This window comes from Petaurus breviceps, unplaced genomic scaffold (assembly GCF_028583685.1).
Source record: "Petaurus breviceps papuanus isolate PSGF00001 unplaced genomic scaffold, PetGlider_PUasm1.0 64, whole genome shotgun sequence".
Classification (NCBI taxonomy): domain Eukaryota; kingdom Metazoa; phylum Chordata; class Mammalia; order Diprotodontia; family Petauridae; genus Petaurus; species Petaurus breviceps.
In genome coordinates this window covers 2374071-2389505 of record NW_027186428.1, presented here as the reverse complement: position 1 = coordinate 2389505, position 15435 = coordinate 2374071, and the positions used below count along the sequence as shown (strand labels likewise).

General features: G+C 36.1%; 1 protein-coding gene and 2 pseudogenes across 8 annotated transcripts in view; all 3 read right to left on the bottom strand.

Annotated features, from left to right (window-relative positions):
- MARK3 (microtubule affinity regulating kinase 3) overlaps window positions 1-15435 on the bottom strand; it is a 139470-nt gene that overhangs the window by 73923 nt on the left and 50112 nt on the right. For 7 of the 8 annotated variants that reach the window (XR_011171496.1, XM_069103770.1, XM_069103766.1 and 4 more), the window contains 2 exons: window positions 14518-14571; window positions 631-679 (listed from right to left, as the gene is read on the bottom strand). Coding sequence is in view for 6 of the 8 variants with exons in the window: in XM_069103770.1 (XP_068959871.1) it covers window positions 631-679; window positions 14518-14571 (103 nt within the window). In the remaining 2 variants the exon portion in view is untranslated. The remainder of the gene's footprint in view (window positions 1-630; window positions 680-14517; window positions 14572-15435) is intronic. The other variant, XM_069103771.1, reaches the window with a different exon arrangement.
- Window positions 2148-14571, bottom strand: LOC138173728 (elongation factor 1-beta pseudogene; annotated as a pseudogene).
- Window positions 3008-10305, bottom strand: LOC138173685 (eukaryotic peptide chain release factor subunit 1 pseudogene; annotated as a pseudogene).

The following is a 15435-nucleotide window of genomic DNA, read 5'->3' as shown; positions in this document are numbered from 1 at the left end:
TTGAACCATCCTTTGTTTACTTGCTATATATAGCCATAATCCTATTTGAAATATGAATATGACTCATAAAAATCAGGCTTACACGAAATAAAAAGTGGGGATGCGTGTTTGCTTCACAAAAGGGGTCATACTAAGACACTTTAAACTCCTTAGTGACTTAAAACATGAATTAATATAGAACTTTTCAGGAACATGTTTCTTGCATAAAGAATACATTTATAACAAATTTCCTTCTCTGTGTTTCTTTTCTCTCCATCAATTTATAAGAATTGATGGTTAGGATAAAAGTTCTGCAAAAGTGATAAATTTGATACATGACAAGTATATTAATCCTATTTAAAATATTCAGCCATATACAAAACGATAGCATTTAAGTATTAAATTGACAAGCATTTAATTTAACACCTAATAGTTCACTGTGTCAAGGCAAGAACTCCACCGAATTAGAGACAGGTCATACATACTCTCTTAAGTGGAGTTCTAGAAAATCAAAGCCATAACAATTTCACATTTTTAAGAAAATGTAATTATATAAGGGCCACCTTTCTTGGAAGAGACATCCAACTTTGAGACATGCCTTTCCAGAATTCATTTGATTCAATAAGCATTGATAAATAAAAACAAAAGTACCTATGTTTGGATGGTTTAAAATCTTCATTATTCTTACTTCTCTGAAGAGCTAAAAAAAAACAAAGAAAAAAAACAAAGAAAAGAAAATGAAATACATAAAGTTTACTATACAGGCTATCCCACTGGAGTGGCACAAAATTCCATAGGTAAAAATGAACACATATACATTCCTTTCCTAGAGAGGGATTACTCTGATTAATATCAAATGTTAATGTTTCTTGCCTATGACTAACTTCTGAAATAGGGATAGCATTAGTATGAATTTTAGTTTGCTATCATAAAAAAGTCTAGAGTCATAAAGGACAAACCACATTTCTGATTTTATCTTGATATTGAGGTAACGGTATTTAAATCTTCAAAATGAAAAGTTTCAGACCAAATCTGTTTTACATATTCAAGTATGAACTATTTAAATGAGAAAGAACTACTGTCGTCAAAATGAGTTTTACCATAAACATGTCAGGTCTTGAACCTCAAAACAAATAAAAGATTTTAAACAATCACCAGAATTCAGGCTAGAAAACAACTGTAATGGGGGATGGGGCCTCACAAAACAAGTCATTCCAGCATTTTTTTTAAACTTCAAATTTGCCTGGTAACTTAAAATTATGATTTGATGTAGAAACACCTTTTCAAAACTCTATCTATGACATAATGAGAGATAAATTTGTAAATTATAACATCTATTTCTATAAATCCCTTAGAGTTTTTTTGGTTAGGCTGAAGGTCAGTTTCTAACAGACACTTGTTCATATTTTAGAAAACAAGACCCACTATATATGTCACCATTATCACCAAAGTTGAATCCCTATATATTTCTAGACATGTCCAGAGGTAGGCTGGACTAACTATATATGTGACAAAGCAGTGTAGATTCCACATCATACAAAAAGGGAGCCATTCCAAAACTGCCTAGACACTAGTGAGTTACAATTTGATCTGGATATTTGGTTCTACAAATTAAATGAGAAATATTTAATAAGGTTTCAATAAGTACAAATAATTGACTAGGTGCCATACAGAATCCCCCTCTTCCCCCAAGTCTAAAATGTTGTCCATGCCCTCGAATACCTAACAATAAAGTCAGGAATGGGGCAGCTAGGTGGCACAATGAATAGAGCACCGGCCCTGGAGTCAGGAGGACCTGAGTTCAAATTCGGCCTCAGACAATTAACACAAAAATTAGCCATGTGACCTTGGGCAAGTCACTTAACCCCAATTGCCCTCCAAAAAAGCAAAAAAAAAAAAAAACCAACACAATAAAGTTGGGGAAAACACTATGAACACATAAAAATTACTAGTAAAGAACTGAATTAAGAATATAAGGAGTCAAAATCATAGGTTAAAATTCAGTTTTATATCAGTAAATGCTTGTCATTTCCAACTAGATGTGCATCAGGCAAACTAAGAACATCCAAACAGAACTCATTACTTCCTTCCTGCCTAACTTGACTCCTGGCTTCTAGACTCTTTCTCTCCAATGCATCTTCCAAGATGATCATTCTAAATTATGATCATTCTTTTTTTTTTTTTGCTTGCAAATGTTTTTATTTAAATGTAATTTTTGAGGATGGTAGGTTTTAGATCTTACTGAAGGCAGCAACATCCATGGATTGCACATAGTCTTCAAAGGCAGTTATCTGTTCCTCTGGCATATCTGTACCAACTTTATCATCTTCAACCACACATTGTATCTGAAGCTTCTTGATGCCATATCCCACTGGAACTAGTTTAGAAGATCCCCAGACCAAGCCATCTGTCTGAATGCTTCTGAAGCATTCCTCCAATTTCACCATATCTGTCTCATCATCCCAATGTTTTACATCTAGTAAGATGGAAGACTTGGCAATAACTGCAGGGTTTTTTTTTATTTCTTTGATTCATACTGTGCAAGGCGTTCTTCTCTTAGCTTCTTTGCTTCTTCATTTTCCTCCTCCTCATCAGACCCAAAGAGATCAATGTCATCATCATCTTTGCTATCTGTAGCTCCACTTCCGGTGGTATCTTCCACATCAGCAGGCCCATACTTGCCCAAAGCCTTCTTTATTCCTGGCAAGCTGGCCTTTTGTTTCTCATAGGACTTAATGTGGTTATACCAGCGGAGAGTGTGATACTGGTCGGCGGGAGGAGGGCTGGAGACGGCTTCAAATACTGCAGCGTCAGCCTGGGACAGCACAAACCCCTTGATGTAGCTCTTGTCCACCAGGAAGTCATTGAGGTGCTGCAGGCCTGTGGGTGTCTTGAGATCTCCAAAGCCCATGGTGGTGGTGAGAGGGATCGGGAAGAGGAGAAAGTGGTGGCAGTGGTGATGAAGGAACTGAGCTCGGGGTAGGGAAACAGCATGTGAACACGGTAACGCCCGCTGCCAACTAAAAAAAGGAATTATGATCATTCTAAATTAAACGCACCTTATTTAGTGCAAGTTTCAAAAGTGGTCTATAAAAATACCTTCAGGAAACACCAGGATGAAGAAATCTGTTAGTATGCTTCTCTGATACAAGACAATGCAAAATGGGGAGCTAAGTGGTACAGTGGATAGAATGCCAGGCCTGGAGTGAGGAAGACTTCTCTTTGTGAGTTCAAATTTGGTCTTGGACACACCTGCTGGCTGTGTGGCAAAACATTTAACCCTGTTTGCCTCAGTTTCATCTGTAAAATGAACTGCAGAAGGAAACTGCAAACCACTCCAGCATCTCTGCCAAGAAAACCCCAAATGGGGTCATGAAGAGCTAGACATGACTGAAAATGACTGAACAACACTTTTCTTCCCACAATCTTCAAGGATTACAAAAAGCAAGGTAGAGAATTTAGTAATCCCAATTTTTAACAGCCTGCTACTGCTACCTTGTTTAAACAATAGAGAATGGATAATAATTGGGGAAGAATAGAAATCAGATTTTTTAAAAAGTTCCTAAATTAAAATGTTTGAATTCCCAAGCAATTATAATGGTGCTTTCTTTGATATCTATTTACATCTGAATAAGAGCCCAGATGAAAATGTAAGGTTTTATATTCTTCATTAGAGAATTTAAATTATTCATAACTATAGGCTCATTCTGCATTCCTCTCCTCAGCTATTCAAAAAAGTAATTTATGGTAAAAATTACCCACTGTACCAACTCCCCCTCCCCCCAACAACAAAATCTTTAGGAAAAAGTAATTTTCCTAAAGCACGAGTGTGACCATACTATTCCTCTGATCAAAAGTCTTCTGTAGTTCTCTATTACTTTTAAGGATAAATGGTAAACTACTTCATAATCTGGCTCCAGTTTACTCTTTCAAGTTTCTTTCACAAGTTCTTGCCAAACTTAATTATTTTTTTTTTTAGCTAACTCTGGAGTTCAGCACTGAAGCTCCTGCCTCTGTACCTTTGCCTAAGTGCTTCCTGAGGCCTAGAATGCATTCCCACCTCAATCCTATTCACTTAGAAGTGAATCCCTAGCTTCCTTTAAGGCTCAACTCAAGTCCCACCTCGCACTGGAAGGAAGCCCTTCCAGGTTCCTCTATACTGTTTTTAACTAATTCCGTATTACAAACTCCTCTGGTGAAGCCTATAAACCCAGAATAACGTTTTAAAGTGAGTAACACATAGGAACCTCTGATCTTTTGTTGGTGCTTTTTCCCTCTTGAAATAATCAAGTATTACCTATCTGTTTACAGTGTAACAGAAGTTCCTTCTTGTTTCTGTATCCTCAGTGTTTAGCAATGTACATTATATAGAGAACAGCTTAATAAATATCTACTGCTTTTTATAAAATAGACTGATTGGAGAAGAATGAAATCAACTAAAATTAAAAAAGGCTGAGAACTGCTCAGAAGTGGCCCTTCCATTGTTCTTGAGTCAACAATTTAGAGGGTTTGATGGTATATATGCCATTAAGAAGTATCTGTCACAATCAGAGCCACTGCTAAGGGTAGGCCTAGTTTTCCTGGTCTCTAAGAACAAAAAGAGATGATAAAAAGACAGAGCCTTAAAATTTGAGAAGAAAAGAGAGACATCTGAAAATAAGACTGCACGACTGATTTTATAAAACTTTGAGAACTATTGTTATTTTTTGGAAAAATAACAAAACCAAAGAAACTGTTATAACCAAACAACCCCCTAAATAAACAAGAGGACATGTATCCCCCTCCCTTCTTTGCAGAAGTGGGAGACTGAGAGAATGGAGTACTTCATACACTGTCAGACTCAGGTGGGGTGAGGGTTAGTTTATGCTGAACTTCTTTTTCCTCTCCCTGTTGCTTCATTTTATTCTTGGTAACAAGAAATGGCTCAATGGGTAGAGGTAGGGGAGGGATACATTCAGAAAAGGTATCAACACAATTTAATAAACATTTTAAAAGACCAACAAAACCAGTAAATCTTTACTTAATCAAGCCTGAAAAAAATTCATTATATAATTCAAACTGAGCTAGCTTTAGATGATTTGCCAAAGGGGTGAGAGGTTGTGGGGGGAGGGAGGAGAGAGTATGGGGAACCCTGGACCAGATTCAAACAATAATCAGAATTAGTTTTCAAAATAGACAGAAGGCATTCTATCCATCTCCATTTTTAATTACAAATATGGGCCTGACCTAAACAAGTGACATGAAGCAGGTACATAGCTCAATCTCATAATACTGATCCAGGAAACATCTTTGCAAGGTTATAGTAAAATATCCAGTAAATAATTCATTGCAAGAAAGTTAGATTCATACAAGGAATACCTAGGATGGTTCAACATTAGAAGAAAAAAATTTAGGATAAATAATCACATATTAAAATATTCAAACAGATGAATATTTATTGGGTTTTTCCTATAACAATACAAATTGCAACCTATCCATACCTGCCTATCCTGTGAACCCTTGTCCATATCTTCCCATGAATTTGCTACAGGCCTTCCTCACCACCTCCTAACTTTTTAAGAATACCAATTATTCTGTCCAATCTCAAAAAACATCACTATCCCCACCCCTACCCCCAGGATTTTAATGGTATAAGAGCAAATTTGTAGATTAATAGAGTATCAATTTTTTTTTTTACTATATTTGCCCCCCCCAGCCAAAACTCCTAAATTTTCTGATTACTCGGGTCTTTTATTTCTTTGAAAATTATTTTATCATACAAATTCTTTATGTGAACTGGTAGGTTATTTAGATTATCAAATCAGCTAATCAATGAGCATTAAGTTTTTACATTTTCAGGGAGCAAATATTCATCGATTTTCTCTAAATTTCCAGTTTGCTGTCATATATTTTAAAACAGCAGCTTCTGATTTTGTTTTCAATATTCTCTACATTTATTGAAAATTATCCCTTTCAGAAAATAACAAATGTTGGAGGTGATGTGAAAAAAAAAAACACAAGTAAATACTATTGGTGGAGTTGTGAACTGGTTCAACCATTTTGTAGAACTATTTGGAACTATGCCCAAAGGAGTATAAAACTGCACACCCTTTGACCCAGCAATTTACTATTACTACATTTGTATCACAAAGAGATCAAAGAAAAAGAAAAAGAACCTATTTGTAGAAAAATGTTTATGAAGTTCTTTTTGTGGTGACAAATAATTGGAAACTGAGGAGATGGCCCATCAATTAGGAAATGGCTGAACAAGCTGTGGGAGATGACTGTGATGGGATACTATTTTACTAAAAGAAATGATGAAAGAAGTGGTTTTAACCTGGGAAGATTTATGTGAACTGATGCAAAGTGAAGTGAGCAGAACAAAGAGAACATTGTACATAGCTATAGCAATAGTGTACAATAATCAGCTGTGAAAGACTTAGCTATTTTCATTAATACAATGAAGTACAAAAATTCCAAAGACTCATGATAAAAAAGTGTTATCCAAGGGGCGGCCAGGTGGCGCAGTGATTAAGAGCACCGGCCCCAGAGTCGGGAGATCCAGGATTGGTTCCGGCCTCAGATACTTAGCACCCACACAAAATAACTGGCCATGTAAGTTACTTGACCCCAATTGCTTTAAAAAAAAAAAAAAGTTATCCACCTCCAGAGAGAGAACTGATAATAAACTCAGGAATGTTGACTTAAGAATTTTCCCCCCACTTTATTCTTCTTGCTTGGGGGCAACGGCACACAAGATAGCTAATATAGCAACATGTTCTGTGTAACTTCATATGTATAATGGGTATCAAACTGCTTGCCTTCTCAATGGATGGGGTGGGAGCAAAAGAATTTTGAATTCAAAAAACGAAATGTTAAAAAATTACCCCTTTTCATTTTCGTGATTTTGGTTTTGTATTTTTTGGATACTATGTCTAGAAGAGAGCAAACATGGTAGCAAAAGGCTCTGAGCAGTCACATGAAGATTATTAGTTGAAGGAACTAAGAATATTAACACTAGATTAGAGGTGAATATGACAGGTAACTTCAAGTACTGGATGGCAGTTATATTACATGGCTCCAGAATGTGCTTTTTGAATAGTTTTGTCTTCTTTTCAGTTTTCCTGCCTCTCCCCTCTATGTTAGGATATCAGTTGCCATTTCTAACAAAAGTCTACAATCCTTGCTAACAACTTCTTTTCCCCAGTTCTAATTTACTGGAAACCAGACTAATAAAATTTGTGAGAATTCTATTTAAAGAGCACAAAAGCTCAGAAAAGGTTCTGAGGGGTTCCCCAAAGAGTAAGGCTCATGAGTTTTCATAGGAAATCTGTCCCATCCATCTTGGCTATTCTGAGGTTGATCTGCTTTTCTCCAGGTTCCTGGCTATATTCCAATCGGGTAAAGTTAGCAGACAACTAAGGTGACAGAGGACAGATGTGAGAATAGGAGATAAGGGTAACACAAATGCAATGAAAGTCCTAGACCTTAATACCTAATTTTGGCTATTCATTTTTAACTTCTTCCCCCTTCAAAATCTTTAACGAGTTAAAAAAAAATGAATACTAGTTTGACTTTTTCCCATACTTCTGATGCAGATGTATAAGCAGTGAAACAGCCAAATGTTTTCCTCTATTTATAAGCCTAAATAAATCATACACTGGGATCATTTTGTTTTGTCTTTTTGAAGGGGGAAAGGCAGGGCAATTGGGGTTAAGTGACTTGCTCAAGGTCAGAGGGCCAGTTTTGGGTTAAGTGGCTGAGGCTAGATTTGAACTCAGGTTCTCTTAACTCCAGGGTTGGCATTCTGTTCACTGCACTGCCTAGCTGCCCCTGGAGGATCATTTTAATAATGATCACAATGTACACAATGATCCAAAGTCAACCAGCAGTAGAACTAATTTTAGATTCACCTTAATTTTTCCATGGAGAAATAGCTGAGGAAGAAGTGAATTTGCAGAAATCCTCAAATGAATCTATTGAATTGACACTTACCCATTTAATTATATAATTCCTTGGAGATTTTTCCAGGCTAACAAATCAATAATAAAGCTGCAAATAAAGAGCATTCTGCACTCATAATCTATTCTAAATCAAGTAAATTTACTTATAACAAATAGTTTAGACACAAATGGAGGTTCCTATAAAGAAGCATTGTTTCAATTTTAGTTTTTTTAGTTTCAAATCTTCTTGTAAAGTTTAAATAAATAGTAACAAATGTATGTTAAGTCTTTCCTCTCTTAATATTTACTAAAACAAGTCTGTTTTAAACCTAGTGCCATTCTTTGTATTATGCTTCCTAGATCTAACACACCAAATCCAAAGTAGGCACAAAATTACAAAGGAACTAATAAGAAATCTGACCAAAATTATTACTCAACTTGGCAGAACAAAAAATTTTAATTATCCCATTTTAAGAAAGCATTACACTAATTTTTTTATACTGGACATGTAATTTCATTAACATAGAGGGAGCTCCTTACCAAAGCGGATACTCCTGAAATGTAGTTTTACTAATTTTTTTTTTGGTTCCAAATTCTTTCATTATTTCTTAAGCAGTCTAATCTGAGTATGGCATGAAAATAAGTTAACACAAAATGCAGCCACTGAAATTTTTTCTAATCAAAGTAAGAAATAAACCAGCATGATTTTTACCTCTATTCACTAGAATTTTTCTCCTATATGATGGCTAAATTTTTTTTTTAAAGCAATCGGGGTTAAGTAACTTGCTCAAGGTTACACGGCCAGTTATTTCTGGGTGTGGTGCTGAGTATCTGAGCCCAGATTTGATCCAGGTCATCCCGACACTGGAGCCGGTGCTCTTACTCTCTGAGCCACCTGGCCGCCCCTAAGCAATTGGGGTTAAGTAACTTGCTCAAGGTTACACGGCCAGGTGTTTCTGGGTGGGTGCTAAGTGTCTGAGCCTGGGATTCGATCTTCAGGTCGTCCCGACACTGGAGCCGGTGCTCTTATTCGCTGTGCTACCTGGCCGCCCCTAAAATTATTTCTTTTAATGAAAGAGCAATCAATTTCACCAATGAGTAAAAGGAAAAACTGTGATTCTTTTCCAAAGTTGCATTTAGGAATTTAGTTTTTTGCTGCTATACAGATACAAATCAAAGTGTGGAGCTAGGGGTGTTTTGGAGTTTGTTTTGTTTTCAGTATCTAGTGCTAACGGATCAAGACCTGGAAATGTTCCAATTATAAAGCAGAGATCTTTTTTGGTTTCATCATGCATTTACTCTTTGGGTTAGATTATGGAAGATGAGGTATGTTTTGCTATATGTAAGTATGACAGCTATCAAGAGAAAAAAATTTATCATCTACCCCTTGGTATTCTATTAACAGGAAATCCACCAGGTACCATAAAATATATGCAATTCCATGAGAGATGGAATTTTCACAAACTGAGATCCTTTGTGACTTGTCTGTAAAAATTTCCAAAGGCGCTACAAATTTTGTATGGTTTTTAGTAAACCATTAAAGCTGTGACATATTCTTATCAGCTCACGTTCCTTTCCTGTCTTTTTGGCTGTAAAGTGAAATTAATCCTCTTGCTCTCGGACTAAATTCAGTGCTCTGGTAATGAAGAACATAGTCTTATATCTAGATTTTCAAAGACTAGAAGGATCCCCTCAGCTTTCATTTCCAAAGTCTTTAGTATATCTTTAACTCCAAAACAGCATTCCCCAGTGTTTTGGCTAATTTCAAAGTTATAATACTGGGCAAATATGTCATACTGACTTAACTCAGTTTTGAAATCAGTTGAACTAGCTAAAAGATCTACCACACTTACTTTGGCTCAAGAAAAAAACAACCACATAGCAGTCTCTGCTACCTTCATTACACAGTTGTGATTCTTTGGGAGATCCACAGTGAATTTGTTCACAACTTCTCGTTTTTCCTTGGAGAGAGTGCACTACTATGATCCATTATAATAAAGCTAAACCTGCTGTAGAAGACTCTCTGTTGTTATAGATAAAATGATGTGTATATACTCAGAAAGAGAGAGAGAGAGAGAGATCGGTTTGAAATACTCAAAATCAATACTGACTTTCATTTTCTTTCCTTATTGTGTCAAAGTTGTTCCACAGTAAACAACCAGACCATGTGATAAAAGGGTTGGGAGTTTTTATTGAACAGATATTATGATTCCTAAAACTGAAAAAATGATTTACAAAAGATTTCCTGTAGGACAAAGTTCCAAACTCATCTGCTAACATTTTCTGCCACTCCAGATATCTGGTCTTTGGTAACATTGCCACAGGGAGCTTGCAGGCTCTTGATGAGCTTCTTGCTCTTCCACATCTTGATGTTCTTGTCAGCAGTGCTGCAATCCTCAAACATTTTCTTGTCTCCTCCTTCCCAGGGACCCAGTTTCAAGTGGCATCAGGGACTTCCCTGGCAGTAGCAGAAGTGGTCATGGGCTCCCTTGCTGGCTAGCTCTGATATGTAATCTTATTTAAAAAATGTTTTTTCCTCAGTTACATGTAAAAATAAGTTTTAACATTTGTTTATAAAATTTTGAGCACCAAATTGCTCCTCTGCTCCCTCCCCATCCTCCTCTCACTGAGAAAGCAAGCAGTTTAATATAGGTTATACATGTGTAGTCATGCAAAACATATCCATAACAGTCATGTTGTGAAAGAAGACACAAACAAAAGAAACCCTCAAGAAAACTAAAAAAAGAGTATTCTTCAATCTATATTCAGACACCATCAGTACTTTCTCAGGGGATGGATAGCACTTTTCATCATAAGTCTTGGGTCATTATATTGCTGAGAACAGCTAAGTCATTCACAGTTAATCATCTTACAATACTGCTGTTACTGTGTACACAGCACATTTCACTTTGCATCAGCCGATATATGTCTTTCCAGGTTTTTCTGAAATCCACCTGCTCATCATTTCTTATGGAACAACAGTGTTGCATTATATTCATATACCACCATTTGTACAGCCATTCCCCAATTGATGGACATCCCCTCGATTTCTAATTGTTTGCTACCAGAAATGAGCTGCTATAAATATTTTTGTACATAGGGGCCCTTTTCCCTTTTTTTTTTTTTTTTAAAGATACAGACCTAGTAGTGGTATTGCTAAGTCAAAGGGTATGCATGATTTTATAGCCCTTCAGGCATGGTTTTCAAACTGCTCTACAGAATGGTCGACTCAGTTCACAACTCCACCAACAGCGCATTAATGTCTCATTTTTCCCACAGCCCCTCCAACATTTGTCATTTACCTTTTCTGTCCTCTTAGCCAATCTAATAGATACAAGGTTCTGATAGATTATCTTAAAGAGTTGTCTAGAGACTAAGAAGTTGAGTGACTTGCCCATACAGTCAGTCTGTGTCAGAAAAAAGACCTGACATCCTATCATCTCTACTACAGGGCCAGCACTCTATTCATTATGCCTCTTCATTTACACTAAATAAAAATATTTTAATAAACTGCCTAGCATCCTAAAGTGTAAAATTAATTTTTTCATTCTTATCAATATTGTTTCTACATAATCTTAACAGATGATGTATGCATGTGTACCCCTCTATTCCTACCTAGAGAGCCATACTTTGTTTTTGTGGGGGGAATCAGACCTCTGATGTCATACATATTTGGAGCTGTGAACAAGAAACTTCCATTGCAAATCAGCACCTTCTCATTTATTTATTTTGCCTTTTTTTTTGGGGGGGGGGCAACTGGGGTTAAATGACTTGCCCAAGGTCACACGTGTTTTTGTGTTAAGTGTCTGAGGCCGCATTTGAACTCAGGTCCTCCTGACTCCAGTGCCAGTGCTCTACTCACTGCACCACCTAGCCGCCCCCAAATCAGCATCTTCTCTATAAACCACAATTTTAGGGAGTTTCCTAGGGCACATTGAAAAACACAGATCTTCCCGACTCCAAGTTCAGTTCTCTTTCCTTTATCATTTATAACAAAGAATTTTTTTTAAAAGAGAAGAAAAAGAAAAAAAAGCAATTTTGCAAAACTAATCAATATTTCAAATAAATATGAATGTATATGTAATGTTTCATACCTATACTCTCCTACCACTTCAACATAGGAAGGGAGGTATATTTTCTCATCTCTTCTTCAGGGTCAAGTTTAGTGTACAGCTTAATTAACCCCTCAAAAGTGAACTTGCTTCTCAAAGACAGGATAAAAACCAATAAAATAAACTTTAACAAGGCCATGTGACATCTGAAAGCATGTCTTAATATATATCAAACTGGAAATGTATTTCAGAGAAATCATCTTTTAACTACACATACCACCACTACCAAAAAAAAAAAAAAAACAGGAAAAAACAGCTAAGTCATTCACAGCCAATTATCTTACAATATTGCTGTTACCCATGTACACAGTATATTTCACTTTGCATCAGCCTATATAACTCTGTCCAGCTGAGGAACTTCCACTGAAAATAACCATCTTCTCTATAACCCACAATTTTAGAGAGTTCCCTAGGGCACATTAACACAGGTCTTCCCAACTCCAAGTCCAGCTCTCTCTCCTCTGTATCATTTGTAATAAAGAATTTTCTTTCTCTAAGTCATTTGGCAAGATTGATATTTTAAATTAACTATTATTTTCAGAAGCACCAAAGACACTAATCAAAAGAAAAGATATTTCATAATCAGGATTTGGGTCTGGAATCCAAGCCATTCATCAATTCTCCTTCTATAATATACCTCAAAACTTTTTTACCTGTTCTAGTCTGACCCATTTCCTTACTAAGATAAACTGTCTTATTTATGTGTTTAGTCCCAACCCTTTCCCATATCCTCCAGGAGCCAGCTCCACTGATCATTTCCTTAGAATGTTTTCACTTCAATCTTATCAGCTACTGGCTCTTTCCTTAGAATACAAAAACCCTCAAGTTGAGGGTAGCTGAGCCAAGATGGCAGATCAGAGACAACCCAGCTGGATCCTCTCAACGTTCTCCTCCAAACAAATTTTGTTACCTCAAATCAAATTTTGGAGTGGCAGAGCCAACAAAGGTCAGGATTAGATATTTTTCAAACCTAAGGAAAACCTACGAGGTCAGCAAAAGAAGTTTGTGACACCAGGGTAGAAATCTTCCTGGAGCTTACACATGCAATAGCAGTAACAGTAACAGCTTCAGGAGTTCTCATCCCAGACACCAGCTAAGAGTGTTGGACAACTGGTGAGAGAGAGATTACAGGGCACCCTCTGCTGCCACTGGATACAGCTGGCACAGACAGGCAATTCTATTGCCCATATGCAGTTATAGTCACAGTTCCAAGGCAGAGAGGAGCTCTTATGTCACACATCACAAGGAAATAGGAGTTCAGGTCACAGTTCCAAGGCAAAGAGGGACACTATCTAAAAACACTAAGCACACCAATGAGACTTTTTAAAAAGCACTAACTTCGGGGCGGCCAGGTGGCTCAGCAAGTAAGAGCACTGGCTCCAGTGTTGGGATGACCTGGGGATCAAATTCGGGCTCAGATACTTAGCACCACACCAGAAATGACTGGCCGTGTAACCTTGAGCAAGTTACTGAACCCCAATTGCTTTAAAAAAAAAAAAAAAAAAGCACTAACCTCTATCATCCCTTTGCTCACTGAACCATTTTGGTTTTGCAGCATATAGCTTGGATTATTAAAACAGGAATAGGATATAATAGTTAGACCTCTTAACTTTTATTCATAACCATTCTTCCATTGAACATGAACTAACAACTTGAAGACAGTAATGCTAAAGGATTTGTATATTTTAAAACAGTCTCAATCTCAAATCCTTCAATACATACATGTGACTAAAAACTGCTCACATAAAGTTATAGGATCAGATTTAGAGCAGGAAGGGGCCTTAGAAGCTATCTAGTCTGATTCTCTCACTTAAAAAATGAGGAAACTGAGGTCCAGAGAGGGTAAGCAACTTGTACAAAGTCACACAGGTAGTACAACAGAGCCAGGGTTTGCACTGAGGTCCTCAGATCCTAAATCCAAAACCCTTTCCACTGTTGAATAGTGCCTTTTCATTTTTACTGCCTTTCTTAGTAAAAAGTGGTCTGTAAACATTATTCAAATTTCTGACAGATTTCAGTATTTTCTAAATTATAGGTTTAAGGTAATTAAAAGCCTCAGCTTCAAGCATGACAGACATCTCCATTTGAAAACTTCATGTAGGGTGATAATGAAGGTGTAATAAAGTCCTATTAGTGACTTTTGGTACTCAAAGGATAGGTCTTCTGCTAAGTTCTACCAACTTTATAAGTTTCAAATATGGGCTCAGCTAAGTGGGCCTCAGAAGACTTGCTTAACTAAGCACAGTAAGGTTCATCATAGAAAGCTGGCTACCAAATAATTAACTTTTTGACCTTTGCAACTCTTTTTAAAAGATTGACATTTTAATAGATTTAAGTAATTTGTCACACAGATATTTCACATTATTAAAGTGTTTTGAGGAGAATATAGTTTTGTTACACTATTAATGAATAAATATTAAAGAATTTAAAAAATAGAATGGGAAAAGAATAATGGTTAAAAAGCGTATTTTTTTCAATAATGTTCAAAAGATAAACAGCTTTACCTTCTGTAGACTTGTTGGATTCAATTGAGTCTTATCAATTATTTTTATTGCAACCTTGTGGGAAAAAAAAAAGAAAAATTACGGATTTTAAGAATTTGTGCTTTAAAAGCATAGACTAACTAGTATGGCTAAAAATTCTAAAAATGTTTATTAATAAAAAGGAATAAGCAAAAATTCAAGGAACTACACACATACCAAGCTTTGCAAACAATGATTTTCATTTGTGACAGTGCTGTTTTTTAATCAAAACAAAAACATGCTTCTACGGAAATTAATGTTTGAGATAGTTTTAACAAAAAAATTCATTTATCTTTCATACAATAATAAGAAATATATTTATACAGGACAATATCTTAAACATCATATACTAATATCAGAAGAGAACTATGTCATCCTAACTCCAAGGCCCATTTTCCATTATGCTACTCTAAATCTCTTCCATACACACATTAAATATGGAAAACGGGTATTCAAAAATTCCAACTAAGAATTCTGCTGAGTTGGGCCTCTTGCTAAGCTTTCATTAAACTTTTTTTCTCTCCACTGAATCAAGCTATTTTATGAAGGAATACTGTACCTAATCTTTCACCTTGCTCCTTCAAGAGTTTCCAAATTAGTTCATATAATATAACAGTGTGCCCCCGGCTGCTACAGCTTTCTTCTTGGCAACTGAATAAAATAGTCACTGATTTAGTAAAACTCAGTATTCTCATCATGTTAATTTATTTATATTAGTTGACTTACATATGAAATTATTATAATCTGGATCTTTTCCTTCATCTAATTTCCCACCTTTCAGCACCAGTAACTTATTTACATAGGCAGTTATTAAAACTGAAAATCATTACCTCTCTAATTTTCATTCTTTTAGTTTTTTAATTCCTGTTCTAACAAGTTTATGATCTGACAGTACATAGA